Genomic DNA, 14,954 nt, shown 5'->3' with positions numbered 1-14,954 from the left:
TTTATAATGGAACTGTAGGGCCCATTTTAAGTCAAAATAAAATGGGGGTGTGGTAACAAATTCATTCCAGTTAATAACTTAATTTGCTTTCATCCTATTACCCCACTTCCAGCTCTCCCTGTCCATGTACACATGTGCTCATAGCCAGCTTCTAAGCAGATGACAGTTACCACATGTTGTTTTCTGCCTAGAGTAGGAGAGTAGGCAGATAGAAAATCTCTATTTCCCTTTAGCTCAGTAGATTGCTATTCAGACAGGAAATGCCAGGTACTTAATGTTTATTGGCCAAAAAAACCCCCACAAAACTGTGGAAACATCAGTTCAAAGATTCTTAGCAGCTAGGCGTGGTGGCACACATCTTTAATCCCAGCACTCAAGAGGCTGCAGTAGGAGGATGGCCATGAGTTCGAGGCCACCCTGAGACTACACAGTGAATTTCAGGTCAGTCTAGGCTAGAGTGAGACCCTACTTTGAAAACAAAAACACAAACGAAAACAAAAAACAAGTGGCCTTAGTACTTTGGTTTAATCAGATGATGCTTCTGTCTTTTGCAGGTTGAGGATTATGCTTTGAGGAAGAACATGCCTGTGGCTGAGGTGGAGAAGTGGCTTGGCCCCATCCTGGGATACAATACAGACTGACTTCTTTCTTTCTCTTTTTAACCTTCTTTGTGCTTGCTGACTTCAAGGAAGTGTAATCCATAATGCCTTAAAAATAACAAAAAGCCTGTGTAGGTTGGCTTGACCCCACCCTGCTGTTGTGGTTGGGGCCTGGTGGCATGCAGTAACTAGCAGAGCTAGGTCTTCCTGAGATTCTGGACAACAAACCCTGCTCCTTCCTTGGAAATGGACAAGCTGGTGACAGTATTTCAAAGCAAGTCAACTAGTTTTGTTCATTTTTGCTTTGGACCTAAAAGGAAACTTTTATTATTACTTTTCCTCTCCTAGCAAAACAAAAACCTGAAACTGTTGAAAAGGAAAAATGAGATTGTGTGGCAAAAAGTTGTAGTGCACAGTGGGCATTTTAATGTAATGGTTCCTGGTAGGCTGAAGGGGGAAAGGCACTCCTATGCTTTTTCTTGGGAGACCTCGTTTGTCTAAGGAGTCACTGAGTGGTTGTAGTAATTGCTAAACTTCTTTTGGCAAAAGGCTTGTTCTTGCTGCTTGTCTGATAGAACTTCTCGAGCTGTTTGCCCCAGTGTGGCCACATATAGGTATAATCCATGTTGTTTTCTTCTGTGATTTCATAATTCCTTGTACTAGAAGAGAGAAATGTAAGTGAGGGAAAGTGACTCTTAGAGCTGAGCAGGTTCTTGGCTGAGTTGGGATGGCTTGTGCAGATTTGGACTGGTTAACGGCATAACACCACTTAGTTCTTTTTCTGCTCCTACATACTTTGGAAATAGCGCATTGACTGGTTCTGGGTTGTATTGGGGAAGTTATTCAGAACATGGGATTTGAAGTTAGGCATTCAGTGGACTCAGGTTTCACTTAATTGCTTTGTGACATAAGCAAAGTGTCTTCTTATCTGTAAAATGAGAACAGTGATGCTGGTTTCTGTCTCATTGGGTGAGGTACAGGTTAACAAAATGACATGCCTGTATGACAGTTAACATCAGACAGAAGGTACTTAATTAATGATAGGTTCTGGGGAGCTCTATAGGTAGTTCGTCATTCTCTGTACAACAGATAGTCTTGACAAGAGAAGAAGAGGTTAAGGGAGGAGAAAGGGAGTGTGGGTAAATGGGTGTGGGAATGATAGTCAATATGCTAGGTCCCCATCTGGAATTAGGGCTATAATGTGCAGACTGGAAAGGAAAAGCCACCTCTTGTGGTATATGTACCTTGACACTCATTTCCTGCAAGGCAAACCCTTCTCTTACCTCTTGTGCTATAAGCAAGCTTGTCTTGCTCCAAAAGCACTTATACATTGTTCACTCAGGTACATTGGCAGTAAAAGGAAGAAAATGAAAGACTTTAGAAATGATGAATCCCTGTATATCCACAATCTCTAGAAGTTTGTGTGCAGAGTGGCATACATTGTTAATATCATTGCCTTTGATTTGGAAATAATTGTTTTGTTTAGGTATGTTTAACTCCTTAGAATTAAAATGGAACTGGAAGCCAGGTGTGGTGGCACACACCTTTAATCCTAGCACTTGGGAGGCAGAGGTAGGTGGATCACTTGAGTTAGAGGCCATACTGAGACTACATGGTGAATTCCATAGTGTGAGACCCTACCCCCAAAAAACAAAAAGAAAATGGGACTGGATATCACAAGCCACTTAGTTGCAGGGCATATTTTAAGAGTCCCGACTATTCACCATTACACCATGGAACCACAAAACAAGACATATTTCCACAGCAGCCATATCGTTTGGGTGTTGATTGTAACATTGTTTTGTGAGAAAGAATAACCTCCAGATATGTATTTAATTTGAGCATTTGTTAAGAGCCACCTGACTTCACCACCATTCTTTTCAGCTGATTGTAATGGCTTCTTTAATGTGTTGTTGGTTTAATCCCATAATAGATGCCTTTGTTTTGTGCAAGTTCAAGTGCCTGCATGTTCACTAAGCAATATAAAGTATAACTTGGAAGCATCCTTGGTTTATTATGGATATGCAAGAGAAGCAGAACTTCAAAAGTGGGTGGTACCATTCTGAATGTGACTCTTGCTCATGTGGTAGACTGCATTGGCATTTCCCCTTACTGTTAGCATCTAGGACTCTGGCATTAACCAATCCACATTCCAGGCTTCCACATTTACTAGGACTGCACATTTACTTTTCCGTCTATGATACTGTCCCAAGTCTGACATGGTATGACTTGTGATCCCAGCATATAGGAAACCAAGGTAGGATTGGCATGAGAATTGACAGTCTAGGCTACATAGTAAGATACTTCCTCAAAACAAAATAGGACTTATCCCCAATTTACTACTTGCCGTCCTCTGTGGAGGCTGGTTTTGTAGCATAGTGGTTGAGAACTTGTTCTATGGTATTGTTAACTATTTATCCCTTGAGTTAGTCTGTAGAGAATAGTATTCTTTTTTCTTTTCTCATTCTCATAGGAGGCATTCTGTCAATAAACACTTGGGTGCCTATCATGTGACTATCTGTTTTCTCTTTCCATTCATACTTAATTCACTGAAGGTAGAGGTATATATGTTTCCCATCTCTTGTATCACTAATAACTTTTTGTTTGTTTTGAGCAGGGTCTTACTAGCCCAGACTGATATAGAACTCACTCTGTAATCCCAGGCTGGCCTCAATGCACTGATCCTCCTACCTCCTACCTTAGCCTCCCAGGTACTAAAGGCACGAGTCACCACTCCAGTTCAGCTAATGGCTTATTAGACCCAGTGGGTTTTCTTTCCTTTTGTTTTGGGTAGTACTGACCACTTTGTCAAAATACTCTTTACTTTGATCCTCTGCTTTGACATTATTTTTCTGATTAGCCTTTTTCCTTTATAATCATATCAGCCATTTTCTTAGGCTTTTTTTTTCTCCTCACTTAAACTCCCATGTTCCTAAAGTTTGTCACTAGTTAGTTGCCTTCTTGGTTGTAGTTTTAGATGAGATCAGGTGCATTCAGGGTGGTATGGCCATAGACGTAGTTGTGATTAGTTTTAATTTCAGAGGGTAGTCTCATCTGGTCAGTGCCCTAGGTTGCTTCATCCAGAGTCCTGGTCCTTAAGAAAGGCCTCTGCTCAAAAACTCCAGAAGGACATGAGATACCTCACACTGGAATACCCCAGTCCTTTCCCTCCCTGCTTCTCGTTGTATCCCTGATGTATTTAGTAACAAAGACCGATCCTGCCACCTAAGCAGCAGATCTCAAGCTTATTCCATCTTGTCTTTTTCTAGGCTAAGAACAGTTACCTCAAAAAATTTGTTCATAAATATATATTTTAGAAAGATGCTGGTTGAGGCCTGTATTAGAAACGAATGGACAAAGATAGAACAGCAGGAAGGAACAGATAAAAAACCATTTGTGTTTGTAAATAAGAATATTAAAGTTTGTAGAAGTACTAAATCTTCCAGTTGAGCTATACACTCAGTGCCATTTCCAACAGAAATTCCAACTGAGATTATGTTTAACATAAGCAAATACTTAAATTTATATGGAATTGCAGAAGATGAAGTGGCCAGATGTTTCTGCAGGTGAAGAGGTTTAGGAGCCTTGCCTGGTAATACATCAAGTGTCACTGTAGAAATAGTCTCATGTGATGCAGAAATGACATTTTGCACAGTTGAAAGAACAGCCTAAAAACAAACCTATGGTACACATACTGACTTTGTTGGCAGGTGGGGTGAATTACAGGTGAGTGGGACAGGGAGGAATAGTGCAGAAATGATTACAAAAACAACAGGTATCCATTTGGGAGTCTGGAAAGTTGATCTTTACCTCACACCTTATCCAGCAGTCAATTGCAAATATGCAAAGGGCGTTAGTACAGAAGCCTAAGTCCGTAAAGTGTCTATGAAGAAAGTTATGTGGCAGGAAAGGAAAGGATGTCTGATAAAAAAGTTGCTAAATTTGGCACCAAGGGCTTGTGTTAAGCAAATGAACAATTTAAGAGGGAAGATAATTTGTGATACAAATGGCTGGTGAGGCTTTAGTAATCAAGATAAATAGGAACTTTCTACCTGAAAAAAAATGGAAGTGAAATGCATTCACATAAGGCTGTTAATTGGTGATCAGAGGTATGACTTAGGACCATGTGTGATTCTCTCCCCACAATCCCAGTGTTAAAAAGATCTGTGGAAGAAGAAAAATACTGGGAGTGGTGGCACAAGCCTTTAATTCCAGCACTTGGGAGGCAGAAGTAGGAAGATAGCTGTGAGTTCAAGTCCAGTCTGGGACTGCAGAGCAAGTTCCAGGTCAGCCTGGGTTAGAATGCGACCCTATCTGAAAAAAGAAAAAAAAAAAAAAAAAGACGATAGAAAACAGGATCTGTGGGAGGATATACATGTGTAACCAGCAAGTTATTGTAGAACAGCAACCTTTAAACACATGAGCCTTGGCACACAGGTCTACCAGGTCTTACATCTTGGTGTGTGCAAGAGTGTTCATAGTAATACAGCCATGACGGTTTATAACTGGAAGAAGTGAAATGTAAGACAGATTTATAAATTAGCTCTGCTTACCCTAAGGAGCATTATTCTGCAGTAGAAGTGAATAGGGTTCAAGCAATACGTTCTCAGTATGGGGGAAAACAAGTTTCATATGTCTACATATGGTGTGAAACTACTTTGATTGAGTCCAGAAATGAGCAAAACTAAAGAATATATTGTCTGAGCATACATATGTGGGAAAAATAACACAGTGACATCCAAAATTTGTGATAGCTGTGGGAGAGGGAATAAAAGGGCTGGAATGAAACACATAGGTAAGTGATTTTAGAGTCATGTTCTGGCTTTTGGATGGGAGGGTTATAGGTGTTTACTACATACTGTTTTGCTTGCTGACATTTTTGTATGTTTTTAAATGTGCTATATTTACTATGTGTATAAAATATATTTTAAAAATATAAAGATATAGTGAAATTATAATCCCAGATCTGGTATGGTGATTTTATACATAATGTTTGTATATGTCAAATACAGTTTTGGAAGAAAGGAATAAGAATAGAGATGAAATGGTTGGGCAAGAGAGGGACACATTTGTGAACCTGCCAGCAGTTCTTAGGTCTCAGGTTTGGGTGGATAAATGGGGGATGTTGGCCAAGAGTAGAAAAGGGTAGAAGAGCCGAGTTTTGGAGAGACATGATGTAACCAAATAGGACACAGGCAGATATGGAACCCAACCCATCTTTTTTGTTTGTAGCGTCTAAAGTAGTGTCTGGTATGCAGTGAAGGTTGACGGCTCCTCTTGAGTCCATTTACACTCTCTGTCACATGTGATCCTCAGAGATGTCTTTTTCTTCAGCCTTTGCTTTAAATAGTAATGTAATCCTTATGGATATACAACCACGGGTGTGTGAGTGTGTGTGTGTGTGTGTGTGTGTGTGTGTGTGTGTGTATGTATAATACTTTTTCTTACACACATTCTTTAATTTTGTGGTTTTTTTCATGTTAATGCTTAGCTTGCTGTAAACTTTTGCTGTTCAAGGCACAGTAACAAAACTGGCATAAATATCCTTTCCCTTCTTATTAATTTCATGGGTACAAGATTTGTTCTTCACATAAATCTTAGACCACAGCGTTTTTTTCTTCAGGTGAGAATTTTTAAAGAAGAGCCTTGATAGCTTCCTTAGGTCACATCTGAATTACTAGCATTACCAACTTTTGCTCTTAGAGGTTACTATCAAGCAAGGATTACGTGAACATAAACAGCAATGTCATGGGAATGGATCTGGTTACTGTGCCACATACTAAGTAACTAGTGGGTGGGTAGTATATACAGCACAGGCACAATGGACAGAGAGCAGGACAGGACAATGTGGTGAAGGAGAAACAGGAGCAAGATAGTGTTTTGTAGGCATTCAGACAGGGACAGAGGCCCAAAGAGAGCAAGGAGATGCTGCCTGGCTTGTTCTGGCAGGACTAGGACCCACGTCTGATCCAGTCTCATCCAAGATGGCTGCAACAACTAACCCTGGCAGCAACTTCCTGCTGCTTCCTCAGTTTAGAACACCTGGGTGTGTTGTCCTCTCCTCAGTCTCTAGTTAACAACCAATCAGGTCTCCTTACACACCTGAGCTTGATAAGGCTCTAATTATATGTCCAATCTATACAAGTGAGTCTCCGCTTCCTGGGGTCTTGCCTAAACACCCGTGTGGAAGTCACTCCCCTTTCCTATCCTGGCTAGGAATGGGGGATGCACTTCCTGTACTGCCTGGGTATTTTCCTGCTTGTCTCCTATGTGTGTTTCATTTTGGGGTAATTTCTTGTGTTTATTACATGTATGATCTTCCTCGGTCTAGCCAAGGCTGACCTGGAATTCACTATGTAGTCTCAGGGTGGCCTCTAACTCACAGTGATCCTCCTACCTCTGCCTCCCTAGTGCTGGGATTGAAAATGTGTACCACCACGCCTGGCTTTTGTGTATGTTTGTGTCTCTTATCATGTGTTGGTACCACCATTTCCCTTCTCTCTGCCCCTACTCCAGTGAGGACCCTCCTTAGTGGGGTTACTGGTATTCACTGTGAAGTTGTGGGTTACCAGTTGTGAGAGCAGCAGCCAGTCTGTTGGGGGAGGGGGCAATGCCTTTGGGTATTCCCTCCCACCCTGTGGCAGTCTTTCTACCCCTCTCCCCCGAAATTCTCTGAGCCTTGGTGGGTGTGCTTTAAGTCTACGTAAGTGTTGGCATTATATGATTATGTTTTTCCTTTTATTTTTTTTTTTGTTTTTTAGCTCAGGCTGACCTGGAATTTACTATGTCATGTCAGGGTGGCCTCGAAGTCATTCTCCTAGATCCTCCTACCTCTGCTTTCCAGTGCTGGGATCAAAGGTGTGCGCCACCACGCCTGGCTGACATTGCATGACCTTTAATCTATTAGTCCTTCACTCTTTTTTAATCTCTGGCCTTTTTTTTTTTTTAAAGGCATGTGCCACCATGTTTTATTTATTTATTTATTATATAAACCAGTGTTTTATTTAGTTATTTATTAGATTCAGAGGGAGAGGCTAGCCTCCTCTCTGGATCTTAATTCACCCTATAGTAAACCTCATAATTCACAATTTACTCATTTCAGGTTATTCTTTGCTAAAATTGGATAAGGAGCCAAGAATTGGGATTTACAGATTCTCCCTGAATCCCCAAATCCTGCATCAGTGGAACAGTGTGACATTTTATCATGATACTGAGCGGTGTGTTCTTAGTTCATGAGTTCTTAGTTCCTAGAATTTTCCATTTACATTTTGAACTATACTCATAGGTAAGCAACTATGGAAGCAGAATTTTGGCTAAGGGGAATGTTCTACAATGATAATGAAAATTAACTTAAAATCAAGACACTGAGGGTTGGAGAGATGGCTCAGCAGTTAAGGTGCTTGCTTGCAAATCCTAACAAACTGGATGTGATTCCTCAGTATCCACATAAAGTCAGATGCACAAAGTGGCACATCCATCTGAACTTTGTTTGTAGTTGCTAGAGGCCCTGGCATACCCATTCTCTCTTGCGTGCACATGTACGCTCTCGCTCTCTGCTTGCAAATAAATAAAAATATTTTTTAAAAATAAGACAATAGGGCTGGAGAGATGGCTTAGCGGTTAAGCGCTTGCCTGTGAAGCCTAAGGACCCCAGTTCGAGGCTCGGTTCCCCAGGTCCCACGTTAGCCAGATGCACACAAGGGGGCGCACGCGTCTGGAGTTCGTTTGCAGAGGCTGGAAGCCCTGGCGCGCCCATTCTCTCTCTCTCCCTCTATCTGTCTTTCTCTCTGTGTCTGTTGCTCTCAAATTAATAATTAAAAAAAATACTGAAAAAAAAATTTAAAAATAAGACAATAGCTGGGTGTGGTGGTGCATGTGGATTATGGTGAGTTCAAGGCCACTCTGAGACTACATAGTGAATTCCAGGTCAGCCTGGGTTAGAATTAATCCCTACCTTGAAAAACCAAAAAAAAAAATAAATAAATAAATAAAAAAATAAATAAGTGTTTACCAAGGTCTCTGTCTTTCATAATGCAAATTCACATTCTACCCTTCTAAATTATGAAGCTTGCCTTGACACAGTTGTGAAAGGAATTTTGAATTTGCAAAGGCCTATTCATTCACCTAGAGAACAACTTAAACGTCACAAGAAAATGATGCTTCATCTCATAACATCTTAATTTCAGTGCTTGCCTATCTTTAATTATGGCATTGTTTTATTTACTTTGTATGTGTTTAAGTGAAAATGTGAAATCGAGCTACCGTGGTAGTGTCAAATATGATTGATTAGAAATATTTTGCCATAAACCAGATGTGGTGGCACATGCCTTTAATCCCAGCACCCAGAAGGCAGAGGTAGGAGGATTGCCGTGAGCTCAAAGGCCACCCTGAGACTACATAGTGAATTCCAGGTCAGCCTGGGCCAGAGTGAGACCCTACCTTGAAAAACCAAAAAAAAGTGTTTTTTTTTTTTTTGCCAAAATATGTATTTTTGCCTATTCCACAGTGACTGAGATCTTCATGATCCCACAGTGAATAAATACCATAACCCCACTGAGAAGGGCCTCCAGATAATGGGAGCTGGGGCAAGGGGATAGAGTATAACCTGTTATATATAAAATAAAAAAATAAACATTTTGCCTAATATGTATAAGCTTTCATCTTTAGCAGTGAATAAAAATTCATACGTCAGGCTGGAGATGGCTTAGCAGTTAAGCACTTGCCTGTGAAGCGTAAGGACCCCAGTTCAAGGCTCGATTCCCCAGGACCCACGTTAGCCAGATGCACAAGGGGGCACACACGTCTGGAGTTCATTTGCAGTGGCTGGAGGCCCTGGCGCACCCATTCTATCTATCTGCCTCTTTCTGTCTCTGTCACTTTCAAATAAATAAGTAAAAATAGACAAAATAAAAATTAAAAAATCATACGAAACAGATTGTTGGTTTTCAAAAAATTTATCGAGCATGTGAAAAAAAACTGAAGGATTCCAGGGGGAAACGCCTTCATGTCAAAACACTAGTTTTTAAAATAATACAACTTTTCAGAAAAGGTAGCAGTTTGTTGCGACACATTGCAGTGGCTTGTCTCATGTAAAGCCTCCTTACATTGCTCTGGGCAAGACGTGTTTAAACCCTTGAGAAAGCTGAACTGTATATAGCAATTTCCAGTGATAGCTTGCACAATTAGGATGACTGAAAAGTAAAAACAGGGAATGTCCTTGAGCCTGCCCTTCTGAACTTTACTACAGGTCAGAGGAGAATCTTGCTTTTCTTTATCTCATGCCTAAAGGAATTCCCTACATCTGCTTTTCCATAAACAACCCAGCCCCTCCCTAGGAAGGAGTTCACTTTTCCTAGAATTAAGCTCCCTGGAAGGATCAAACCTGAACCTGGCATTGTAGCTCAGCGCCAAAACGAGTCATCAGGGATCCCTCATTCAAAACTTATAAATGGACTAAATTTAGGTCTGTGGGTGGGCTTTACTCCCTTCCTGCCTTCTAATGGGCAGAGCTCTACATACTGTCTCCTCTTTCCTCCTCTTAATGAAATATCTTTAAATGGAAGTGGAGAGATGGTTTAGCAGTTAAGGCGCTTGCTTGCCTGTGAAGCCTAAGGACTGGTGTTTGATCTACAGATCCCCTAAACGCCAGAAACACAAATTTGATGCAAGCACAATGTCACATGCCCACTAGGTGGCACAAGCATCTGGCGTTCAATTGCAGCAGCTGAAGCCCTGGTGTGCCAGTTCTCTCCTCTTTCACTCTTGCTCTAAACAAAACAAAACAACAAAAAAACTCTTAAAATCTCTGGTCTATGTATTTCATTTTTTTTTTTAAATTTAGTAAGGCTCTGGGGACATCTCAAAATTCTCATCACATTGGTGCATTGGCCAGGAATTCCAATTCTGGTTTTACTTGGTCACCAGCAGAGAGACAGGACAGGTGTCTAGTCTGATGTAGGATCGCTGTGATTTAGAGGCCAGTGTGGGTTACATTGTTCCAGTAACCATTAATTCGGAGAATAACTAAACAACCTTTACTCAAATATCAGAGATGGGCATGGAACCTATTGTATTTGATAAGGCATTCATACAGGAACATCATATGCAGTAGTTCGCGCCAGCACTGGAAACCGAGCAATCTTGCTAGGCACAAAGTAGGAACTTAAGAATCCACTGGATGGTAAAAATGTAGCTGACTAATCACCACCAAGTCATCTAGCACTCTGGAGCTCTCCAGTTATGTTCAGAGTTTTGTCACACCTAACCATACACAAACCTGGCCCATCCATCAGCAGCCATCCCCAACCATACTGAATTGCTGGTGTTCATGACTTGTGAGTATGCTAATATCCTTTCAGTATCTCTTGAAATATCAAAGACTCATTCAATGTAACTTAAGTATTAAGTACTTTTTTTAGTTTTTGAAGGTAGGGTCTCACTCTAGCCCAGGCTGACCAGAAATTCACTATGTAGCCTCAGGGTGGCCTCAAACAGTGATCCTCCTACCTCTGCCTCCTGAGTGCTGGGATTAAAGGTGTGTACCACCATGATCGGCTGTTTTAAAATAAGTAAATTTTAGTGCTTGAAGGTTGGCCACCCAAGTATGATAAATGTGATCTGTTACCTTTAACTGAAATATAGATTAAGTAAAAGTCTTCCCATAGCAAAGTATCTTCTACCGCTGTCGTATGGGAAAGAGCCAAGTCTGAAGTTGTTGAGGCTGAAGAAAGGGCACCACAGCACAGAGGATCATTTTGTCAGGGTAGGTGAAAAGATGCTGAAGAGAGTGGTTAAAGAATGAGGGAGGTGTCAGCACAAGTGTGAGGATGCTGGTGCAGGGCAGAGCTGAGTCATTCTGTTGGCATTGAGAGGGCAGGAAAGTGCTAATTTTGCGTGGTATGTATCAAATTAGAAGGACCGATGTGATTTAGGAAAGCCAAGTGATAACTGGGTTTCATTACGTGAAAGGAGGTTTGGTTTTGCTTGTCAACCTTGAGCTTTGTTTAAGTTCAAGAATATGATTGGGGCACATATAGAGAAGAGATATCTAGATGGAACAAGAATGAACTTTATAAAGTTTATTAATAGTGATGCAGAATTTGGGGGTTCAGAGAGGGATTCCATAGAGGTGCAGGGATCCCAGGACTATGAACCTCAACTTTTGCATTCGTATCCAAGTAGCAAAGAATTGGGGGGGAAAATGGACTCCAAGAAGAGTAACTTGTGAGTTATGAGGTTTATTTTAGGGAGAATTAGGATCCCGGGGAAGGCTAGCTGAAAGACTGAAGCCAGAAGCGAATTTCTCCCCTTGCCAGGTGGAAAAGGGGGAGGGGAAATGGAGAAAACCTCCTTCACAGAGAAATCTGAGAAAAAGTGCTGGAGAAGGCAAAACACGAGGTCCCAGGACACAACATTCAAAAGAAACACAAGTGGGAAGGAAAGCAGGAGAGTTCAAACCCTTCACCTTCACATAGCAGGACGGAAAACACTGATTGGGCAGTAAAAGGCTCAGAAGCTTAGAGAAAAACCATGCACATAGGAAAACATCCAAAAACCAGCCAGGGAAGTGCTCAGACAAGAAGAAATTCTTCACTGCCCTTCCCAGGAAGAGCTTACCAAGACAGGGATCAGGATCAGGAGAGTCAGCTGCCAAGATAATCAATAGCCAAGAGAGCTGTACGCATGTGCCTAGCCCATTACATGGGTCAGACATCCAATTAGGATGAGCCTTGCCTGCAGACTCAGTTGTGTAAGGGAGAGACCTGATTGGTTGGTGAACTCAAGAGGCAGACTCAGAAGGGGCCAGCCCACCTAGGTGCGCCAGGCTAAGAAAGAAGCAGGAAGTTGCTGTGGGGAAGTGTTGTTTGCAGCCATCTTGGATGAGGCTAGAGCAGAGTTGGGTGTTAGTGCAGCCAGGGCAGGCAAGGTGTTATTGATAGGGGTACAGTTAGGGTGACTGGACCTCTGAAGGTAAAATGGGCAGAAAAGTTTGTATTTGCTAGGAATCAAAGATGACCTGATTTCTTATCTCTCTTGCCTAGCTCTCCAGACCTGTTTTTCCACAGTGAGGATCCCTCTTGGAGGGAGGTCTTTCATAGGACTTAAGCCTTGCAGTTGGCTAGGCCCAGGCCCAGCTGGGAGGCCCCTAACCTTACTCTCCACATGGGCTCCTTTATCTCCAGCTCTCCACGTGGCAAGAGCTTGAATTTTCTTTTTTTCTTTCCATGCTTTTTTCCCCAGGCTCTCCACGTGGGATCTCTAGCTATGCAGGTGCCTTTCCTTGGCTTTATACTTCCTTCATTAAATATAATAATTTAATAGTTATTCTTCTCAGTCTTTTAAATTCAATTCTTTGATTAAAATTAGTAACAAACCTAGGGTTTGAGGTTCAAGGACTGTCCTGGACCCCTAGCACCCTGTTGCAGTATCTGCATCCTCCTTTGGCCTTTGTCCCTGGCTAACTACCTATTAAAAGCTTTCTTTTGCCTTTCTTCTTCATTAGGATTAACAAAGATTTGTGTGCATATTTTGGAGAGGAAAGGGGATAGGAAAAATATGGGCACAGGAAAGTCCTAAAACCGGGGAGAGTGGAAAGGACTTTACCTGTGTTTCCTTACTATTGCTAGAGTGTTTATAAAGCATGTGTCCCACATATAAAGTATGTGATCTTTCACTCTAATTGATGAGTGTGTTGTTGCTAACCCCATTGATATTGTGACTACATTTTTATCTGCCCCTTTAGTTAAAATCTGAAATTATTTTGTATACTTGATTGCAATCTTATCAAAACCATGCCAAGATTTGCAGCTACAGGAGCAAAACCCTTACATCTATCTACCTCTTTTCTTTGTTCATTCATCAAACATTCATTGAGCCAATTCCTATGTCAGGATTGTACACAAGGAAAGCCAGAGGAAGTTCTTGGCCCTGCTGGGCTGTACTGTTCTCTGCAGTCTGAAGTGAATGAACTGCCTTCCCACTTTGTTGCTTAGGTCCTGAGCTCCTCTCCTGCTGTGGATTTAAAAGCAGAGCAGCCTTTCCCCTGGCCTCCTGTGTATCTTTGGAAAAACATTACACCACCCATGTACGTCTCCAGCCTCTAAACATTTTTCTCTGCTACTAAACGCAGCTACTAATAAGGAAATTTGTCCTTTTTGTTTTGTTTTGTTTTTTGTTTTTTTCATTTTGCCCCTTAGCACCTCCAGGTTTAGACTTCATCAGGCAAGTTTGCCAACCTTTCTTCTTGTTTAATCTGGCTTGAAGCAAGCATGCTGTGTGCCCCTAAAAAAACAGTGGTACAATGTTCTGGCAACATAAATCTTGTCAAATATTAGTCTTTTTTATTCTACAATCAGGTGGGTGGGGAGGGAGGGAGAAAAGGAAGGCCCACTCCTCCACCCCCCGCAACTTATCTCTCCATAACTTTTGTTTTGTTTTGTTTTGAAGTGCCCAGGCATTTCCCCCTGCAGATTCACAAGCTGTGTTTCTGAGTAATATTTACAGATTGAACAACTGCCTTGCAAGGAGAAACCATTTACTTAACACATGGCTTTTTAAAGAGGTGTAGCATGCCTTCCCACTCTTGCTATAAGTCATGAGTCTCTTCTTTATCCTTCTCTAGCCTTCTTCCTAACAATGTGTTAGTTTGATAATTAATACAACTTTCAAGGAGTCAGGAACTTCACATCGACATAAGTTAAAAAATACTTCCCAACTCATTTTAAAATTACTTTTCATTCAGTCATTAAATATCTATGAGTCACACATATGGAAGGACTTTATCTTAGGCCACTATGCTATGCCCTTAAGTTCTTAGACAAAAGAAATACCCCTTATCACCTGCTGCACGTTGAATGGCCCCCCCAAAATTCCACACTGATTTTTGCCACTGTGACAGTATTAAGAGGAGGGGCCCTTAAAAAGCAGTCAGCCAGGTGTGGCACCTCACAAGTAAACCCAACACTTGGGAAGCAGAGGCAGGAGGATCACCATGCGTCTGAGACAAGTCTGGGCTAAATAGTGTCTCAAAATGATAAAAGAATGCTTAGGCCACAAGGCTGTGCCCACAAGAATGGATTCATGCTGTATCAGGAGTGGATTAGTTGTCTCAGAAATGGGTATTGATGAAGATAGTTAGCCATACCTCCTCTGTCACCTGTGCTTGCTTTTCCGGCCATTGTATGGTGTGGTATGATGCATGTAAGCCGATAGCCTGGTCTCCAGTGAAGGCTGTGTATGGGGCCTCCCATGTCAGATCTGTGTTTTGTCTTAGGGGACAGGTGTAAGTAGCTGCAGTGTATCAATAATATTCTGTGCTGTTTCATAAATGCCTCCCCCTGGTGCCTCTATCAGTCG

The 14,954-nt window shown here is 41.6% G+C and overlaps 1 protein-coding gene across 3 annotated transcripts in view; it reads left to right on the top strand.

Moving 5' to 3' along the window:
• Mtr (5-methyltetrahydrofolate-homocysteine methyltransferase) overlaps positions 1 to 5,557 on the top strand; it is a 161,761-nt gene extending 156,204 nt beyond the window's left edge. For all 3 annotated transcript variants that reach the window (XM_045151421.1, XM_004662193.2, XM_045151420.1), the window contains one exon: positions 555 to 5,557. In XM_045151421.1, coding sequence (XP_045007356.1) covers positions 555 to 641 — 87 coding nt within the window. In that variant the 3' untranslated portion in view covers positions 642 to 5,557. The remainder of the gene's footprint in view (positions 1 to 554) is intronic.
• The last annotated feature ends 9,397 nt before the right edge of the window (positions 5,558 to 14,954 follow it).

This window comes from Jaculus jaculus, chromosome 6, assembly GCF_020740685.1.
Source record: "Jaculus jaculus isolate mJacJac1 chromosome 6, mJacJac1.mat.Y.cur, whole genome shotgun sequence".
In the NCBI taxonomy this organism is placed as follows: Eukaryota; Metazoa; Chordata; class Mammalia; order Rodentia; family Dipodidae; genus Jaculus; species Jaculus jaculus.
Note: the sequence above shows the minus strand (reverse complement) of the source record. Positions and strands in the feature narration are given on the sequence as shown.